A 19,657-nucleotide genomic window follows, 5' to 3' on the forward strand; every position below is an offset into this window, starting at 1 on the left:
TTAAATTTTATCAACTTTATCCCAAACTTTATAAATATCGATTTTACATCTAATTGTTTTAAATGTTGTCAAATATTGGTCATAGTATACGTATTTGATAATATCTTAGAGAGCAGCGCAATGCTATAGAGTGACAATTAATTTCAGTTAATATTATAGTAAATTATCAAATAAACTTAATATAAAATTCATTAAAAACGAACTTTTGTTAAATTTAAATTTTAAGTATTTTTAATTAAATTTTGAATATTATTATTTTTAAGAGTTTTATTTTTTTATATTAAATATTGGCTGCAAATTAGTTTTTAAAATATTGAACGTAAAATTGATACAATTTAATTATCATAAATAAACTTGAAAATTTTCAATAGATTTACATATTTCGAACAAAAATACCAAGAACATTTTAACAAAAATTATGACGAATTTATAAGTTCTGAGATTTTTTTCCAGGATTTTTGGTTTTATTTAAGAATTTATAAATCTATTACAAAATTTTTCAGAATCGAATTTTTTATTATTAGAAAAAAAAGGAAAAACAAAAACTAAAGAGAAAAAGAAAAGTAGAAAACAATTAAACAAGTGAAGGCGCCAATTGGAGTCTCTCAGTCTCTCTCGAATCCCTAATCCCTCTCTCTGCGGCGCCACCACCCACAAAACAAAACCCTCTTTACCTAATTACCTTTTTGTCCCTATCATTCTCTTGTTCATTGAGGCATTTCATCGAACATGTCATCGGCGAAGTGGCGTGCTCTTCAACACCGCCACCGCTACACCTACAGCGCCGTCACCTTCCCCTCCTCTTTCCTCTCTGCACTCTCCTCCGTCCTCCCCAACCCCCTCTTCTCCAACTTCCACTCCACCCTCCTCCAACTCACCACCCTCTCCTCCACCTTCTCCCAACTCTCCCACTCCAAACACCTCGCTTCCTCTTTCTCCCAACTCCTCCAATCCCTTCCTCAAGATGATCACCACCACCACTACCCTGCTCTTCTAGAAGCTTCCACACTCTACTTGGAGCTCCTCTTTCTAGAAAATTCCGCGCCTTTACACCGGACTCTTGTCTCTGTGCTAGCCAAGGAGAAAACTTGGTGCCCTTTTATTGCTGGATGCTTCAAGAAGCTCTGCGAGGATTATACTGCCGGTGGCGGCAACAAGGGGAGTCGGTTTGCGGCCTCAAGGGCGGTGCTGTCGGTGCTGGGGATGCCCAAGTTGGGGTACTTGGTTGATGTGGTGAAGGAGTGTGCTGTGTTGGTGGGTTGGGATGTGGTGTGTGGCTTGGAGAGTGTGCTTTGTGAGACTAGTGATGGGTGGGCTAGGCCTTCCCCTATTGTCATGGAGCAGTGTCAGGAGGGTTTGTCTTGTTTGTATTACTTGCTGCAGAAGTTTCCTCATAAGTTTAGGGAAATCAGTGATGGTGCTGGTGATGGGAATTGTGATCGTAAGGGTGTTATGGAGGGAGTTGTTAGTGTTCTTTTGAGTGTTTTGAGGTCGTCGGCATTCTCACGGGACTGCTTTGTGGCTGCTGGGGTGGCACTCTGTGCTGCCCTTCAGGTGTGCTTGAGCTCGCAGGAGCTTGGATTGGTGTTGATTCATGGTGTTTTTAACTTAAAGGTGTTGAATTCCAGGGTTGATTGCGGCAGTGGGTTTAGCAATGCCACTGGAAAGATTCCTTGTAAGGATGATTTCTACAATGAAATGTGTAGTCTTGTTGTGCTAAGTAGGCTTTGCCTCATAAGAGGGATTCTTACCGCGGTTTCTAGGGACTTGCTTAACACTCATTTTGTGTCCATGGATGGTGGCTGTGAGGTTCAGAATGATGAGGAAAGAACTATCAAGACTATATTGTATGATGGGATTTTGCCTGAGCTCTGCAGGTATTGCGAGAATCCTGTTGATAGCCATTTCAATTTTCATGCCTTGACTGTGATGCAAATATGTTTGCAACAAATAAAAACATCGATATTGTCAAATCTTACTGATCTTTCAGGAGACTATGATCCTATTCCTGAGGAAATGGGCATGCGAATACTTAGAATTATTTGGAACAACTTAGAAGATCCTTTAAGTCAAACAGTGAAACAAGTTCATCTCATTTTTGATCTATTCTTAGACATTCAGTCATCTCTTTGTAAGTCAGAGGGTAGTGAGAAAATTAACAAGTTCTTACAGAAGATTGCATTAGATCTTCTTTCCCTGGGGTCACGATGTAAGGGAAGATATGTTCCCTTAGCATTGCTAACCAAGAGGTTGGGAGCAAAGAAAATGTTGAATATGAGCCCTGACCTGCTATTTGATACCGTACAGGCATATGTAGATGATGATGTCTGCTGTGCTGCCACATCATTTCTCAAGTGTTTCCTTGAATATTTGCGTGATGAATGTTGGGAGACTGATGGCATTGAAGGTGGGTATGCTACCTATAGAGGTCTTTGCCTTCGCCCATTTCTTTATGGACTAGCTTCTGGATTCTCAAAACTTCGCTCCAATTTAAATACTTATGCACTTCCAGTTTTACTAGAAGTGGATGTGGATAGTATATTTCCTATGCTTTCATTCATCTCAGTTGGGCCAAGTGGGGATGAAAGTGGACTGCAATGTCCCGAGCATGTTTGTGGAAATATGGAATTGAATCTTGAACAGAGAATTGCAATTCTAGTTTCATTGCTCAAGGTATCTAGGTCTCTTGCTTTGGTTGAAGGAGATATTGATTGGTGTGAGAATCCTGACGAAAAGGAACAGATGGGAGTAGAAAAACATGCTTTTGTTTGCATAAAGGGTACACATGTTAAGATCCTTGTTCAGTGGCTAGTGAATGCATTGACACATGTTGATGAGTCACTACGTGTAGATGCTGCTGAGACTCTTTTCTTAAACCCGAAGACAGCAAGTCTTCTTTCTCATTTAGAGCTAACTCTAATGAAGGAAGCTGTACCTTTGAATATGAGGTGTTGCTCCACTGCTTTTCAGATGAAATGGAACAGCTTGTTTCGTAAGTTCTTCTCTAGGGTTCGAACAGCCCTGGAGAGACAACTAAAGCAAGGAAACTGGATCCCTCTTGAGCATAATAATTGTAACAAAGTTCTTTCTTCAAATGGGAACAAGGAATTGACAATTAAAAGAGCAGATGATCTCTTTCACTTTATGAGGTGGTTGAGCGGTTTCTTATTTTTTTCATGCTATCCTTCTGCCCCTTACAAGAGAAAAATGATGGCAATGGATCTCATCTTGACTATGATAAATACTTGGTCTATGAAGCCATCAGCTAGTGAGAACTTTAACAGTTCTTTCTCAGGAAATCATCTCTATCCTTACTGTAAGGGAGTGACTTCATCTGATTCAACTCTATTGTTAGTTGGCTCAATTGTTGATAGTTGGGACAGGCTGCGTGAGAGTTCATTTCGCATATTACTTGATTTTCCAAACCCACTTCCTGGAATTTCATGTGAAGCCATGCTGAAGCAGGTAATTGACTGGGCTATGAAATTAGTTTGCAGTCCACGTGTAAGGGAAAGTGATGCTGGAGCTCTAACTTTACGGCTTATATTTAGGAAGTATGTACTGGAGCTAGGTTGTTCAATTGAAGATTCATTTAATGTCATACATTTAAGTTCAAAATCTGAATTGGTAAATGAGGTTAATCAGTCTGGTACATTCAGGAACCCTGTGATACTTTATATGAAATCAATGGTTGATTGGTTGGATGCTGTTGTGAGAGCCGGAGAACAAGATCTTTCTAAAGCATGCAAGAACAGCTTTGTTCATGGTGTATTACTAGCTTTACGTTATACTTTTGAGGAATTGGAATGGAATTCTGATGTGGCATTGTCTAGCATAGCAGAGATGAGAAATTTGTTGGAAAGGCTGTTGGAGCTTATAATGCGGATAACTTCGTTGTCACTATGGGTGGTGTCTTCAGATGCTTGGTATCTTCCTGAAGACATGGATGATATGGGTGATGATGATAATCTTTTGATAGAGATACCAGATGACGAGCATGAACACATGCCTTCATCTGAAAATGATAATAATTCAAAGCCCTCCCATGCTGCCAGATCTTCAGAACAGATTGTTATGGTTGGTTGCTGGTTGGCTATGAAAGAGGTACATAACATGAACTTTAAGGGAAATTTTGTTTTCCTTTTATTATAATAGTTACGAGTTCTTGAAAAAGCTAACACAACATGAATATATTTCTAATTTTATTGCTAATTATTTATTAATAAGTATTCTGGGAAGATACCAACAACACAAAATTTACTTGTTAATACTGTTTCTTTTCAGACAAGAATTGAGTGAGGATTGTATATTCTATGATGCATAACTTTAAATTTCTCTTTTTGGATCCCAATTGTTGTTGCACTATGTTTTCTTCCTCAGGTGAGCCTTCTTTTGGGGACTGTCATAAGAAAGGTACCATTGCCAAGTGGTGCTTCTTCAGAGTTATCCGAGTCTGACAAACCTTCTGTTAATGCTGCTGGTTTTTCATCTGATTCTGTGCTTGATTTGGAACAACTTGAAAAAATTGGGAATCACTTTCTAGAAGTCCTGTTGAAAATGAAGCACAATGGCGCAATTGACAAGACGAGGGCTGGGTTCACAGCTCTTTGCAATCGCTTACTTTGCTCTAATGACCCAAGGTATACTCTCATTGTTCTATTTATTCCATTAAATACTTTATGATGTTGCATTCTTTTGGTCCATGTTCCTTACTTATCGTTCGTGTCAAGTGAACACCGAGAACTCAACATATTAGAATGAATTTGTTAGAACCTTAGTAATATTTAGCATGCTTGGCCTATCAAGATAAAATATTAAAACTAACATATTACAATGAATGCCTCAAGTTGGTGGCTTTATGGTGATTCTTTATTACCTTACTCTATTGATAAATATTGATGCAGTTAGGTTTTCAAATCATATTTCTTTTTTATTCACTTATAACATCGTAGGTTAACATGATGTAGAAAATGTGTATGATAATCAGTTGTGAAATTGTTGTTTACAATCTTGTTAGAGGTCTTACCCTTGTACAAGTAATTAAGATTATTGGCTTTGTCATGTTCCTTATTCTGTATCATGAATAGATTACATTTGCTTGTCTTAATTGTGGATGGTTATATCATTATGGCCAAATAATGTTTTCATAGATAGTATATATTTGCTACTTCTTAAATGTATCTCTCCTTTTCAGACTTTGTAGATTGACAGAGTCCTGGATGGAACAACTTATGCAAAGAACTGTAGCCAAAGGACAAACGGTGGATGATTTGCTAAGAAGAAGTGCTGGAATACCTGCTGCATTTATTGCTCTATTTCTTTCCGAGCCAGAAGGAACTCCAAAGAAGCTTCTCCCACGAGCATTAAGGTGGCTTATTGATGTAGCTAGTGGGTCTATGCTGAATCAGATAGAAACTGATTGCTTAAGTGGTGACCCTTCCAAGTCAAATGGTTCAATGAACAAAAATGAATCCGCACATTCTGCTGAAAGAAATGTGAGCCAGGTGTCTTCAAAGATCAGAGATGAGGGTGTCATTCCTACAGTACATGCATTTAATGCTCTAAGAGCTGCATTCAATGATACTAACTTGGCTACCGATACATCTGGTTTTGCTGCTGAGGCTTTGATTTTGTCTATTCGGTCTTTCTCTTCACAATACTGGGAGATTAGAAATAGTGCTTGCCTGGCTTTTACCGCTTTGGTTCGCCGCATGATTGGATTTCTCAATGTTCATAAACGAGAATCCGCTCGACGTGCAATAACTGGGCTCGAGTTTTTTCATAGGTATGACTTTGACTTTTGGATCTGATCACTCTATTTCCTCTGTACAACTCGATCCATTTCATGTTAATGTTTTTACAGGAGGAAAATTGGTTTATTGCTCTTCACTACTTTTTCCCCAGATTTTTGGGACTTTTACTTTTTGAGTTGATCATTTTCATTATTTAGTCCGCAAGAACTTCATGTATTTGTTACTTCTCGAATATCTATTTTGCAAAATATGTTAGATAAAGCATAAAATACCCTTTTCGGTGGAAGCAAAAGTAACAAATATGGCAACTACTGCAGTTGGGACCAACTTCTTGGTGTTATTATGTGAAAGGAATCTGGTATTATGAAATAAAAGGTAGACAAACAGAGGGAACGCCATTTATTTTTAATTTTTTTTTTTTGACAATAAAGATAATGTTGACACTAGTTCTGGAAATATTTTGATGAAAACATGGGTTCATGGGCCTATGGGTTCGTTTTCTCAAATTCAGGTTTACATTCAATAGTTGTAGCTCCATTAATTACTAGTATAGTAGTATGTATTTTTAGATATTGTATGAATAGTTTACTTTTATCAAACAGTAAAAGTTGACAATTATTGACTTTTAACTTGTTTTTGGTCCAAGGTACCCATCGCTGCATTCATTTATGTTCAATGAACTGGAAGTTGCAACAGAGTTTCTGGGCCCTGCATCTTCAGGAGACTCGGTATCGAACCAGGGAAACAATCTGCATCCAAGCTTGTGTCCTATTCTGATTCTTTTATCGAGGCTCAAGCCTTCATCAATAGCTGGTGAAACAGGAGATAATCTAGATCCTTTTATGTTCATGCCTTGGATTAGGAGATGTTCAACCCAAAGCAACTTACGTGTTCGTGTACTTGCATCTAGAGCTCTAACAAGTCTGGTGTCAAATGAGAAATTGGGATCAGTGCTTCTAAATATTGCTTCTGAGTTGCCCTGCATAGAGAACCCAGACAAATCTGCTACTTCTGCAAAGGAACCATGTACAAATAATGGTTCCTATAAGATTTCTTTCAACTCTATTCATGGAATTCTCTTGCAGTTGAGTTCTCTGTTGGATATAAACTGTAAAAATCTTGCTGATAACTCAAAGAAAGATCATATAATTGGTGAATTGATCCGAGTACTTATACCTAAGTCATTTATTGCAAGACCTAATCATTGCCCTTGCCCGATCCTTAATGAAACATTCTTAAAGGTTCTGGATCAAATGCTTAGCATCGCAAGAACATGCCAAATAACAAAACATTTTTATCCCATTCGCAACCTGCTTTTAGAATTATCTGCGGAATGCTTAGATTTAGAGGCCAATGGATTGCCATATTATGACCCAACAGTTGCTGAACTTCGTGAACAAGCAGCCATTTCCTATTTTAGCTGTTTGTTCCAAGCATCCAATGATGAGCAAGAAGTAATCCATTCGTCACTGAAGCATTCTCTTCCCAGTTCAAAAATGTTGCATAAACATGACTCAGAGAACGTTTCTGCCAGTCTTTTGGATAGGTTGATTCACTGCTTGTCAGATTCGGCATATGAAGTTCGACTTGCAACACTGAAATGGCTGCTGAATTTCCTAAAAGCAGCTGATTCGGGAGGTAATGTCTATGATCTTTCTAGTAAGGACATCAGGGATTTTCAGCTTTGGGCTGAAGCAAACCTTCATGGAACATTGGTGAAGATCTTGACATTAGAGAAACACCATAAATGTAAATATTACATCTTGAGGATCCTTGTAGCATGGAATTTGCTGCAGTTTGAAAAGGCAAGAGGTGGCAAATGCACCAGCACAACTTATATTGGTGAAATGGACTTTGAGACTCTCTTTCAATTTTGGAATGATTTAGTTTCTATGTACAAGCAAATAAGACATGCGAAGACTCGAGAAACCCTTGTTTGCTGTTTGGGAGTATGTACCAAGAGGATTACCATGTTATTTGCAAGTTCTGTTCTATTTAATGAAGGAATGGAGAAACTTGTAAATAATGAGGAAATGCTTGTCTGGTTGTTTGAATCCATTGTTTACTTTTGTAACATGATTAAACAATGTAGTTCATCATCTGAACCAGCAAGTATGCGCAAGGCAGCTGCTGAATCCTTGATAGCGTCTGGTTTGCTTGAGCAGGCTGCACTTGTCGGCTCGCATGTTGTCAATAACCATGTTCCCTCGGGCACTTCATCTCCTGGTTTTGTGAAAAATGAAGCCGCAAATTTGTACGCTCATCAAGTACTGGATGCATGGTTCACATGCATCAAGCTTCTGGAGGATGAAGATGACTCTGTTAGATTGAGACTTTCTTTAGATGTTCAAAAGTGTTTCACTTCAAAAGGATTAAGCAGGAGCTATCCCTCTGGATCAGTTCCAACCCAAGTAGATAGGGTCATAAGATTCTGTTTTGACCACCTATCTTCCATCTTTGGTCACTGGATTGATTACTTTGATTACCTTTGTCAATGGGTATTACATGCTGCAAGCTATGTAGCAGCTCCTAAAGGAGATCTCGTGAGGCAGGTTTTCGACAAGGAGATTGACAATCATTATGAAGAGAAGCTGTTGATCAGCCAAATTTGTTGCTCCAACATGGAAAGCCTACCTACTTTGAAGTCTTGGGCCCACAAAGATGAATTCAGGAGTTATTTACATGGATGGAGGATGAGATTCTTCCATCAACTGGTGTGGTATGCTGAAGAACATCTTGGGAAAGAGGAAAGTAATGTTTGGTTAGGAGGCTTGGGTAACCATAAAGATGCATTTTTGCCCTTGTATGCAAATTTACTTGGTTTCTATGCCCTCTCAAACTGCATTTTCCTTGTGTCTGGAAATAATGATGCCAAAAAGCTGTTATCTGATGTGGACATGCTTGGAAGAGCCATTAATCCATTCCTTAGAAACCCTTTAATTTCTAACTTATATATGTTAGTCCTACATTCACATGAGAAAATGATCACTGATGTTGCTGATAGCTTATTCCCTGAGATGGGATATGATTCTAACTGGGAGAGTTATAATGCTTATTTTCTTCTTGGTTAGGACTTTGTATCTAGTTGTAATTTAAAATTTCACAGGAGAGCCGTTTGTGAAAGGCTCAAGGAAGTTTTCAGTAGTTTGTAGTATTTATGACAATTGATAAGGGATTATTTGTTTTTTGAGAAGCTCAATTTTAATGTAGGCTAGTCACACTTTTGTTCACTCTCAGTTACTGATTTGGTACTGATCAAAATCTCTGCTAGTAACAATCAGTGTGAATTGTGGTTTATGGATTCATGATTGACAAATTTATGTCCAATCAATGTAATTCTTGTTGACAGCTTCATGGGAGAACTGTCATTCCTTTTAGGGATAGTTTTCATAGGTTAATATTATCATTTTGATATTCTAAACTAAAGACAAATTTATTGATAAAATAACTCTTCAACACGATCGATAGTTACCTTGGGAAACACGATATAGATTACATATTGCTAAGTGGTAATTTATAATTGTTTTAGTTAGATATATAGATTACGGATTATTACATGGCAGCATGACAACTAAAAATTTTAATACTTCATTTTTCATTATGACATTTAAAAATGAAAAAAGAAGTTGCCTATAAATACCTCTTATAAAAATGATAATAATTTTTTACTGGTTCAAATAATTCAAAAATAAGATAGCTCACCCAAAATTTAAAAGAAAAATGCTACATGTATAATTTTTTTTAAATCAAGTTCAACCAAGTTGAATAATAAAATTTGGGTGAAAAAAATGAGAATAATTTTTTTTGATGTTACACTAACTTAGTTGGATTAAGTTTACAAAAAAAATATGAATATATAACATTATTTGAATTTTACGAATTTATAAATAAAAATAGAAAACACTCAAACTATACACGCATTTGTTAAATACCAAAGTGTTTGATTTGAAACACACATTTAATCTCTTATATAATTTACTTAATAACTATTTTGAAAGCACGTAATTTTTCTCATAACTTCTCATGAATTACAAAATTGATTTGGTTTTTCTAATAAATTATCTCATTTTCTTAATCACTAATCATTTAAATTGAAAATTACGATGTTATTCCTTTCGTTTTAAAATAAATGTTATTTTTATTTTTTTGATTTATTGAAAAATTAATATATTTGAGTAAAGGATTTGTCTCGATATATTAATTTTTTAATAAATTTAAAAAGTAAAAACCGCACTTATTTTAAAACAGAGAAAAAAATATATATAAAATATCTAATATATTATTTTATATATTCTTAACGTATATTTTATATTTAAAAAAGATAGAAACTCATGTGCTATTATTTTTATGTGAAATTGTTAAATAAAAATTGTTAGATAATTTAATATATTTATCTAATTTTTTTTCTAAAATTAAGATGGAGATTAAAATTCGAGACCTCTAAATAAGAATAAAGAGATTATGCAATTTGAACTATAATTCGTTAAAAACATATATATCTAAATTATTATTTAGTAACTCTCAACTATTATCTTCACTTAGACACAGGTGTATGTGTTTTCACTCTAAAAAAACACAAGCTAATAATTTTTAATGAAAAAAGTAAAGTATCGTTTTTGTCTCCAACGTTTGAGATAAGTTTTAATGTTGTCCATAATGTTTCAATCGTCCTATTTAAGTCCTAACATTTCAAAATTGACTCAATGTTGTTCTGCTGTTAGGGATCCGTTAACAGAATTGACGGCGGGACATAATTGAGATGATTTTGAAACGTTAGGAACTTAAATAGGACGATTGAAACCTTAGGGACAACTTTGGGACTTATCCCAAACGTTGGGACAAAAACGATACTTTACTCAAAAAAATTTAAACTGCCATTTGACAATTACTTTAAAAAACAACGAGGTTCTCAACACAAAAAAATACTATTTTCGGTCCCTGATCTTTACTTTTATGAGACTGATTAATTTTTCTATCAATATTTTCTATTGGTATTAACGGATAAGTCTACATAGTATGTTAAATTGTTTATTGGTCCATTAAAAACTAACTAGGAGTAACAAATTTTTTTTGTTTGGAATTTTGTTATCTTTTAAGGATAATTATCAAAACCGTTTAGTTTTTATTTTTATATTACTTTTTTCGAATATATTAACTTGTATAAAATTAAAAAATATTAGTGATTTTTAAATTATTTTTATTTATAAAAAATAAATAAAAAATATATTAGTGATTAACGTTTTATATAAATATATTTTAATGAGAGATTTTTGACACAAAACTAACTAATTTTACGAAATTAAATATCAAAAATAAAAAAATAATTTTTTTTTGTTTGGAGATATGGAAGAAATTATCATGACGAGGTTGAGTATTCAATCCTTTTTAATTTGTAATTGGTAAATAAAATGTCTACGTGTATCTATCTCATCTAAAAAATGGGACACTGAAGACTGAAGAGTAGTAAATTGAAGATTGTGTGTGATGGGTGGGCCACAAAAAAATCTGGAATTGGCAAAGCAGTAAATTGAAGACTATGTCGGAAGTTAAACGATGAGGCATTTGTCATCTCAGTAGAAAGTTAGTTGACACTTTCTTCTCTTTTACTTCACTCACTTCACTCCCACTCTCATTTCTCTTCATAATCCCTTATCTCCTTCACTTCCCTCACAAAAATCTTCTCTTTTTGTTCAGATTTTGAAACAACATGAAAATAGTGTCAGCATGCAATTCTTGGTGTGTGGGAATGGCGGTGCCAACATCGCAAACAAGAACCACTGTTCTCAGTCGCCGTGAGCTTTTCTTTGATGGAATGTCCTCTGTGTGTTCTTCTCACTCCCAACAACAACACTTCCTAAACGACGCCGTTCAGTCCCAACCTATCTCCATTTCAAGGTACCTTACTGCGCAAGGTTTCAAAATTACAAATTTGCAACTGGGTGTGTTTGTGTGTGGTTTCTTCTTGTTACACTGGTTTCAAAGTTTGAATCTTTGTCATTGTTATTGGCTATTAGATTGCATTTTTGTTGTTGGTTTGTTGGTTCTTATATGGGTGGGGTTGTAATTTTTTTGTGTGTGTTTATGCAGGATTGGTGAAGATGAAGCTCAGGATTTTGATGGAATGCTGAGGAAAATTCATTTGTCGCCGACGCGGCGCGTGTTGATGGCGAGTTTGACAATGTATTCATGTTTCCATTCTTCAAGGTATTTGTCAGGTTCGCACGGTTCTGCTTTTTTTGCATTCCACCTGTTTGATTGAATGTTGGAAAGGGAATTTGGAAACTTTTATAACTTTTTGAACTTGGATTTGAAATGGCTTGTTCAATGCATAGAAGCTTATCATTTTCTTTTTATCATAGAAGTTTATTTCAATTTTTTTATTCTTAGATTGTTACATGGAGCCATGAATAAACAATAGTATTAAAATAATATCTGTAATATGCCATCAATAATTACCCTTCAACTCATGAATACACATTCGAAAGGCATTGTCAATATACGAAGTTTTTAGTAGTCAAATCACATCCTCTCTTTTCGTTCTTTTCTTGCTTTCTTTCATCCCTGACTATGAGAGATACTGGAACAACTGTCTCAAATTCATCAGACATCAGCTTTGTTCTATTTTTTTCATATGCTAAATTCTTTAGTAGAAGTCTTCACTAGTATTTGATATTTACCACAAAATTTCTCATTGGACATAAATTGTAAATGTACAGCCCTAGCTTTGGGAGACCCATCAGTGACACTTGAACAAGTGACTCCTCCTGTGGTTTCTTCTGGCCCGCTCTTTCCGGTTGAGGTCAGCTTTCAGCTGTAGCTGCCCTTTGTCTACTGTGATTGTGCATGCTTTTTACCCTTTCATAGTGGTATTCCAGGTAACTTAATCCAATTTGTTGTGATTGGCAGGATCGAATTGTCCAACTATTTGAAAGTAACACGTACTCCGTTGTTAACATCTTTGATGTGACATTGCGTCCTCAACTTAATATAACTGGCGCGGTTGAGGTAATTTCATACTTTAGTACTAATATTTGATGTCAAAATTAAGGATATCAAGGACTGTCTCATTTATTCATTGTTATATTATCTTTAGCTTATACGAATTATAAGCTTTTCTATTGGCCTACATGTTTATAGGAGCTGAATTATGTACTTCATCCCTTTTTATTTAAAAAAAAATCTTTATTTATTTATTTCTTTGTTATTCATACGTCCAGATTCCTGAAGGAAATGGTTCTGGAGTTGTGTGGGACGAGGAAGGCCACATTGTGACGAATTATCATGGTGAGAATTACTGAAGAAAGTATCATATATGTTAAGCGTTAGTAATATATATGCATTCAGCATTAGTTCTCTTCTCTAAGAGTTTAGTGAGATATGAATGAACATAAAGCTTCTTTTACATGGATAAAAGTTTTTTCTTGTTTAAGCACAACTAAATGCTCTTCTTAACTTGAACATGAATTTTCAGCACAATAGCATGGATTCATTGAAAATTTTCAGCTTTTGGGTATTGTATGATTTTTCTCTTTTCTCCTTGTTCTGCTGGTTGACTATGCTCCAGACACATACTGCATGCACACACTGGGACACATTTCATGTTTGGAATGGATTTTTGATTCTTCTGTTATTTTATCATATTCAGTAATTGGTAATGCCCTTTCAAGAAACCCAAGCTCTGGTCAGGTTGTTGCACGAGTTAATATTCTAGCATCCGAAGGGTGAGGATGGAGACTTTATTTATTTTCATGTACTTCTTTCTGCCAACTAAATAATTATGGTTTTTTACACTTCTTTAAGGGTACAAAAGAATTTTGAGGGTAAACTTGTTGGAGCTGATCGGTTGAAGGATCTTGCTGTCTTGAAGGCATGATTTCTTTTTCACTTTCTGTATTTATTTCCCAATCAATAGAGTTTTCCATTAAAATTATGGTTTGTTGGATGCTATATCTTATCCATCAGAATATTTTGCTTCCATGTTGGATTATGTTTTGCTACTGTTATGGTTGCTGGGGTTATATCGGATCCTATATTTGTTTGTTTTTATCACTACTCTAATGTATTACCTTTTAATCGCTAACTCATAATTTAACTTTAAAATTGTCTATCATTTTTCTTTTTCCAAGTTCTTTCATGTTCCTTGTGTGTTCAGTAAAAGTTATTAGTTTATAACAGTTGCTTTTTTTGTTAATAAAGTAAATACTATTGAAGACTTTGTCTGTATATACTTCGATTTTGTTAGTGTGATGTAAGATTGATGTTCGGCTAAATTAAATAAGACAACCCTCAACCTGGGTTTATTAGTAATTAGTCCCTTGTGTTCCTCTTGAAGCAATCCAACTCCCTAAACCTTATGATTGTAATCATACTTTACTTTCGAATACTATAATATCATCATCTAAATGTCTATTATTTTCATGCATATATCACCTGTAGATTCATAAATCATAACCTTACAAATACAGGTAGAAGCCCCTGTGGATCTTTTAAGGCCTATCAAGGCAGGGCAGTCATCGTCTCTGAAAGTCGGGCAGCAATGTTTGGCAATTGGAAACCCATTTGGTTTTGATCACACCCTCACGGTTGGGGTTATTAGTGGACTTAACCGAGACATCTTCAGCCAAACTGGTGTAACAATTGGTGGTGGTATTCAGACCGATGCGGCCATAAATCCCGGGAACAGGTTACACTTGGATCCTTTCCACATCTGAATTAGGAATGCATCATTTTTTGATTCCATAGTCTGTCCCTTCCGGTTCATTTCACCCAGCAAAAATATATGCTTTCCATTCCCTAGTTGCTGCCACATAACACCCTGATCTTCTTGCCTTTTCTGTCTGTTGCAGCGGGGGTCCACTTCTGGATTCAAAAGGACGCTTAATTGGGATTAATACCGCAATATTTACTCAGACGGGCAAGTTGTCATTGTCTTGTTCTTTTCATTTTTCCTCCATTCTTTGTAACCATGAAAATAAGAACAAAATAGACTGACCTACATAAGCAGGATGTGTGTTTTGGTTCAGTTGACTAAAACCTTCAATTTCTTTTCACCTGTCACATTGCTGGTCTATTAATTCCTTTGCATAAAAAAGTGGCTGCTTAAGTTCCAGTTTCTGCACTTCTCTAAATGCTTTTTTTATAGCCTTTTTTGTTGGTGTTGCAGGAACATCAGCTGGTGTTGGATTTGCAATCCCATCTTCAACCGTTCTTCGAATTGTTCCACAACTGATTAAATTTGGAAAAGTAAGTAGTTTGCAGAAACATAGACAAGCACACAAACAATCTTGGTAAAGATACCTTTGTTATGAAAATATTTCTTGCTTCTTGATGTTGATTATTATCTCTTTCTAAGGTTGTCAGAGCTGGTTTGAATGTTGATATAGCACCAGACTTGATTGCAAATCAACTTAATGTCCGGAATGGCGCTCTTATTCTTCAGGTAATCCATGATATGTTGTTTTTCTTATACATATTTGCTTCTGAATCATGCTTTAACGGTGTAGAACTTACATTTCCAGGTTCCTAAAAATAGTGTCGCCGAAAAAGCTGGGCTAAACCCGACAACAAGGGGCTTTGCTGGTAATATAGTCCTTGGAGACATCATTGTTGCAGTTGACAATAAGCCGGTGAGCCGTCTTTTGCAGAAACTGTTAAAATCATCCTCTTTTGAATGCCGAACTTTTCATTTTATATTTATCTATCTAGTTTTATACAAAGACAATAAATATAAAACTCGTTTGGTTGTAGAGATAGGGTCAGAGACAAAATTTATCTCCACAGACAGTAAATTGATAAATTCTTGTGTTTTCTGTACTTCATGCAAGTAGGAATAGAAAATATCCTTCTGCCTTTGTATTTCTGTCGCAAGGATAGAATCTAAACGCAACCTCTAAGTTAGAAAAACAGAGACAGTTAGACACAAAAACTCGTTCAGTTGTGAAGGCGGCGACAAAGTCACTATTTTTGTCGTAGAGACAAAATATTATTGTATTTTCCATATTTCCCCAAAGTGAAAAATATCTGGCCGTGTTTTTGTATTTCTAACTCAGTAATTTTGGCTCTTAAATAGACATACAAAGACAATTGACACAAACTCATTTGGTTGTGGAGATAGAGAGATGAACAAGTTTTCCATCCCAAAACAGAAAATTCTTGTGTTTTTGTTGTTCTTAAAAGTGAGAATAGAAATATGTGTGTTTGGTTTGCATTTTCATTATCTGTTTTTCATTTGTAGTGTTTTTTGTTTTCGGAATTTTCTGAAGGAAAAAGATAAAACAGTTTGTTTTATCTAAAAGAATGCAAAACAAACCAAACGCACCCTTAATCTTTTTCTTTCTATCTAAACCACAGAATGAAAACGTAGTCTACGTTGTTTGGAAATCAAAGTTTTATCTTAAAAATTTTTCCTTGATCAACAATTTTAGTTTGTTGTTTCTATCCTTTCTCCAATAAGTAACTTTGTTTGCCTTGAAGACAATAACCAATAGGGATGACAATTTGGACCGACCTGCCCTCCCCCCTGTTCATATTTTCAACGGTTGACTGGGTATGGTGTGGGTTTGGGTAAGACCAGGTTATTTTTGTTTGGGTATAGGCGGTATGGGTAATGGCCGTCCCGCCCCATCATCCACCCTGCTCTGCCGCGTATATTGCGTGTTATTCATGTGTAAGACCTGGTTATTTCTATAAACTATGTGTTGTGAATAATTTAGGATTATCTTTGAACTTAGTTATGTTTCGAAGTACTTAATCATGTTTGGAACTTTATTTATTAGTTTCGTTCAATTTGTTTATCTTCTTCATATTATAGATTTTTCTAAGAAGAAAAACTATAAATCAATTAGGTTCGAGGCTGGACGGGACGGGACAGGGCAGGTATATATATACCTGTGGGTAATGGGGCGGGAAATGGGGCAATGTGTGGGTGTTCAGGATGGGTATGGGTACTTAAATACCCATCTCGTCCTATTCCATTGCCATCCCTAGTAACCAAACACTACCTAAATTCCTTCATAGAAAAGGGACTCATGAATTTGGTAACTTTGGTGAATCCTTGGCAGGTGAAGAACAAAGGAGAGTTACTGAAAGCATTGGATGAGTACAATGTAGGAGATAAAGTAAGCTTGCTCATTCAAAGGGACAGTCAAAAGTTCGAGTTGTCTCTGGAACTTGAGGAACAAAGATCTTAAAAAGATTAATTTTATATTCATACTGCATCACCAGTTAATTAACTTTTTTTTTTCTTTTAATGCAGTACTAAACATTATTAAAAATAGTTAGTTGTGCATGAGTTTTTTGTAATTTGCCTAATTTTGAAAACAGAAATGCTCTATATTTTGAGTTTACATGACAAAATTTAGAAAGATGCTATATATCATGAATACATAATACATAGTAGATAGAAATTGGTGAGTGCTTTTTTTTTTTGGGAGTAGATGGCTTAAAAAAAGAGGGGAAAAAAAAGAGAGAAAAGAAGGGCCAGTAATATACAAATTTATATCCCGCACTTTCCACAGCATCATTGAAGTTGATAATTTAATTTAACTACTAATGTGTCTTTTGATTATGAATCATTGTTTGTTCCCACAAAAGAAAACGAAAGGGGAAAAATTCAATGTGAAATGTGAACTTGAAATTATGGTTTATGCAAACATGATCCTAATTCAAGTCTCTACGTAATTGTTTTCATTTTGATAAAGAGAAAGTATAAGTAAACAATTTAAATATTAAACAACGTAAATAATGGTTTAAAAAAATAAATTAATTATTAAAATTAGATTCTCAATTTATTAAAATAATTAATTTTTGAATTTAAATTATTAAGGTTAGACAATTAATCTCTTCTAAATATATTGATACATTATATTCTCATTCCATTTTAACTTTTCTCTCCTTTCGTCCAAATCGTACGGTTCTCCCTTCTACATCTAAAATAGACAGCCGTTCCAATGCATCATAATGCTGCCGTTCTTTCTAACTCCGTTCAGATGCAGTTGAAGCTTGAAACACCGGTTTCCGTGTACGTTGCTGCAGTCTCACCCCGCATCGCTGTCTCCCCTTTAGCCTGTGCCGATGTCGGGGATAGTCGTGCCATTCCGCCTATTTTTAAAGAAATTGTTAGAAGAAAATAAGTAGGACACTGTTTTTAAAGAATGAAATGAATAAAATAAAAAATTGGACTCGTCTAGAGCTTAGTGGTGAAAGGGTACTCATCCATGTCAACGTGGTTCTTGTTAATGGCGGCCGTTATGAACTTGTCGCACTCCGACTCCATTCACGTTGTCACGAACGATGCCATATTCAGCCAGGGGTTTCTGTCCATCATGAGCTTGTCGTTTATTATCTGGTATGCTGCCTCCTTGGGTTATTTTAGTAGTTATGTGGATGATTATTTTAATTCTTATGTGCTGGATGGCATCAGGGATCATCCTTAAGTCTATACCTTTTCACATTAGTCTTAGAAGTACTTACAGAGCACATCCAAGAGCCTGTGCCATAGTGCATGCTTTTTGCCGATGATATCGTCCTTATGGGAGAGTTAAGGGAAGACCTAAATAAGAAGTTGTACTTATAGAGATAAGCTCTAGAAGGGTATGGTCTGCGCATAAGCCGTAGTAAGACGGAATATATGGAATGTAAGTTCAGTCTGAGAAGGGAAAATACTAATATAGAGGTGAAGATTGGAGAAAATATCCTATGAGAAGTTAAAAGTTTTAAGTATATTAGGCGCATCATATAGGATAATGGAGAGATTGAACAGGATGTAAATCATAGGATCCAAGCAGGTTGGTCAAAATGGCGGAGTGCATCTGGTTTTATATGCGATAAAAAAGTACCTTTAAAACTTAAAAGTAAATTCTATCGCATCGCTATAAGACCAGCTATGCTTTATGGTGCGGAGTGTTAGGCGGCCAAAGGGGAGCATGAACATAAGTTGAAGAGTTGGAGTAGCACCCTTTGTGGAAAAGATGGTTGAATCGCGTCTCAGGTGGTTTGGACATGTGAGAAGAAGACCGATAGAACACCCAGTCAGAAGGGTGGATGAGATGGAAGATGGACAAGGGGCGAAAGGCAGAGGAAGACCTAAGAAGACCATCTAGGAGGTGGTCAAACGAGATCTACATGTAAACGGTCTCTCTGTAGACATAATACATGACAGTGCACAATAGTATCGTTTGATTCATGTAGCCGACCCCACCTAGTGAGACAAGGCTTTGTTGTTGTTGTTGTTGTTGTTGGATGGTTATCCTTAAGTGCTAATGAGGGTCCTTGTTGACGAACCAACGGCGGTGAAGAGGATCCCGACAGCAATAATGGGGACTAGTTGGCAACCAAACAACAGCGTGAACGATGATGTTCGGTGAGAGAGTGACGCCAGCAAAAGGGGCTGGTTGGTGAGACGGTGATAGCAAAATATTTGGGAGAGAAACTAATATTTAATAAATTAAAATATAATGAATGGTTAAAATTTTTGAACTACTGAATAAAATTTTTTAGTTGGATAATTTTAGTGGAGTCTTTTTTATTTTTAACTTTATTGAACCAAATTTTTAGTTCATTATCCACGTTGTTCAAATTTTTTGCTGTTTATCTAGCGGAGCCCATTAATACTCAATTTCGCAATGGTGATAATGAGGTACGAACTTGTAACCTCGTGCTAATTACCAAAATTTCTAGCCACTAAAATGTAAATAGAATTAGATTAACGATTAGGACAAAGTAAAAAGTTTTATATACTCAACCCAATTAATTTTTCAATTATGCTACATATACACTATGTAGTTTAGGCACTAATCAATCTATATGTATTTAGATTTTAGTGTTTACGAAAAAAATTTATTATTTTGCTACGTTTGATTATTTTTGTGGTTAATATTTTCGTTAGAAAAACTTGTGAAATAATA

The 19,657-nt window shown here is 35.5% G+C and overlaps 2 protein-coding genes across 3 annotated transcripts; both read left to right on the top strand.

The window, feature by feature from the left end:
• Positions 1-577: 577 nt before the first annotated feature.
• Positions 578-8,946, top strand: LOC107471176 (uncharacterized). The gene is made up of 4 exons (XM_016090612.3): positions 578-4,104; positions 4,381-4,640; positions 5,195-5,785; positions 6,400-8,946. Exons 1-4 carry the CDS (start codon positions 730-732, stop codon positions 8,822-8,824), a joined length of 6,651 nt encoding a protein of 2,216 aa, XP_015946098.1. The 5' UTR covers positions 578-729; the 3' UTR covers positions 8,825-8,946.
• A 2,259-nt stretch (positions 8,947-11,205) lies between these two features.
• On the top strand, positions 11,206-17,129 carry LOC107471177 (protease Do-like 8, chloroplastic). 2 transcript variants are annotated; one of them, XM_016090615.3, is made up of 14 exons: positions 11,206-11,333; positions 11,448-11,648; positions 11,841-11,968; positions 12,470-12,552; positions 12,660-12,758; positions 12,971-13,037; positions 13,399-13,474; positions 13,554-13,620; positions 14,219-14,436; positions 14,600-14,667; positions 14,917-14,996; positions 15,106-15,192; positions 15,272-15,379; positions 16,814-17,129. In XM_016090615.3, the coding sequence occupies exons 2-14, from the start codon at positions 11,461-11,463 to the stop codon at positions 16,940-16,942; spliced, it is 1,398 nt and encodes a 465-aa protein (XP_015946101.1). In that variant the 5' UTR covers positions 11,206-11,333; positions 11,448-11,460; the 3' UTR covers positions 16,943-17,129. The 2 variants fall into 2 exon arrangements, with proteins under 2 accessions (XP_015946101.1, XP_015946100.1); XM_016090614.2 differs by lacking the exon at positions 11,206-11,333 and having other exon boundaries at positions 11,340-11,648.
• Positions 17,130-19,657: the final 2,528 nt, after the last annotated feature.

This window comes from Arachis duranensis, chromosome 10, assembly GCF_000817695.3.
Source record: "Arachis duranensis cultivar V14167 chromosome 10, aradu.V14167.gnm2.J7QH, whole genome shotgun sequence".
Taxonomy (NCBI): Eukaryota; Viridiplantae; Streptophyta; class Magnoliopsida; order Fabales; family Fabaceae; genus Arachis; species Arachis duranensis.

What these genes read in the sequence shown, in the direction of transcription:
- LOC107471176 (XM_016090612.3), top strand. Translation starts at nt 730, where the DNA reads ATGTCATCGGCGAAGTGGCGTGCTCTTCAACACCGCCACCGCTACACC. An exon ending in GCTGGTTGGCTATGAAAGAG is followed by an intron (nt 4,105 to 4,380) that starts GTACATAACATG and finishes TTTCTTCCTCAG; the next exon opens with GTGAGCCTTCTTTTGGGGAC. An exon ending in CTTTGCTCTAATGACCCAAG is followed by an intron (nt 4,641 to 5,194) that starts GTATACTCTCAT and finishes TCTCCTTTTCAG; the next exon opens with ACTTTGTAGATTGACAGAGT.
- LOC107471177 (XM_016090615.3), top strand. Translation starts at nt 11,461, where the DNA reads ATGAAAATAGTGTCAGCATGCAATTCTTGGTGTGTGGGAATGGCGGTG. An exon ending in CATTGTGACGAATTATCATG is followed by an intron (nt 13,038 to 13,398) that starts GTGAGAATTACT and finishes TATCATATTCAG; the next exon opens with TAATTGGTAATGCCCTTTCA. An exon ending in CGCAATATTTACTCAGACGG is followed by an intron (nt 14,668 to 14,916) that starts GCAAGTTGTCAT and finishes TTGGTGTTGCAG; the next exon opens with GAACATCAGCTGGTGTTGGA.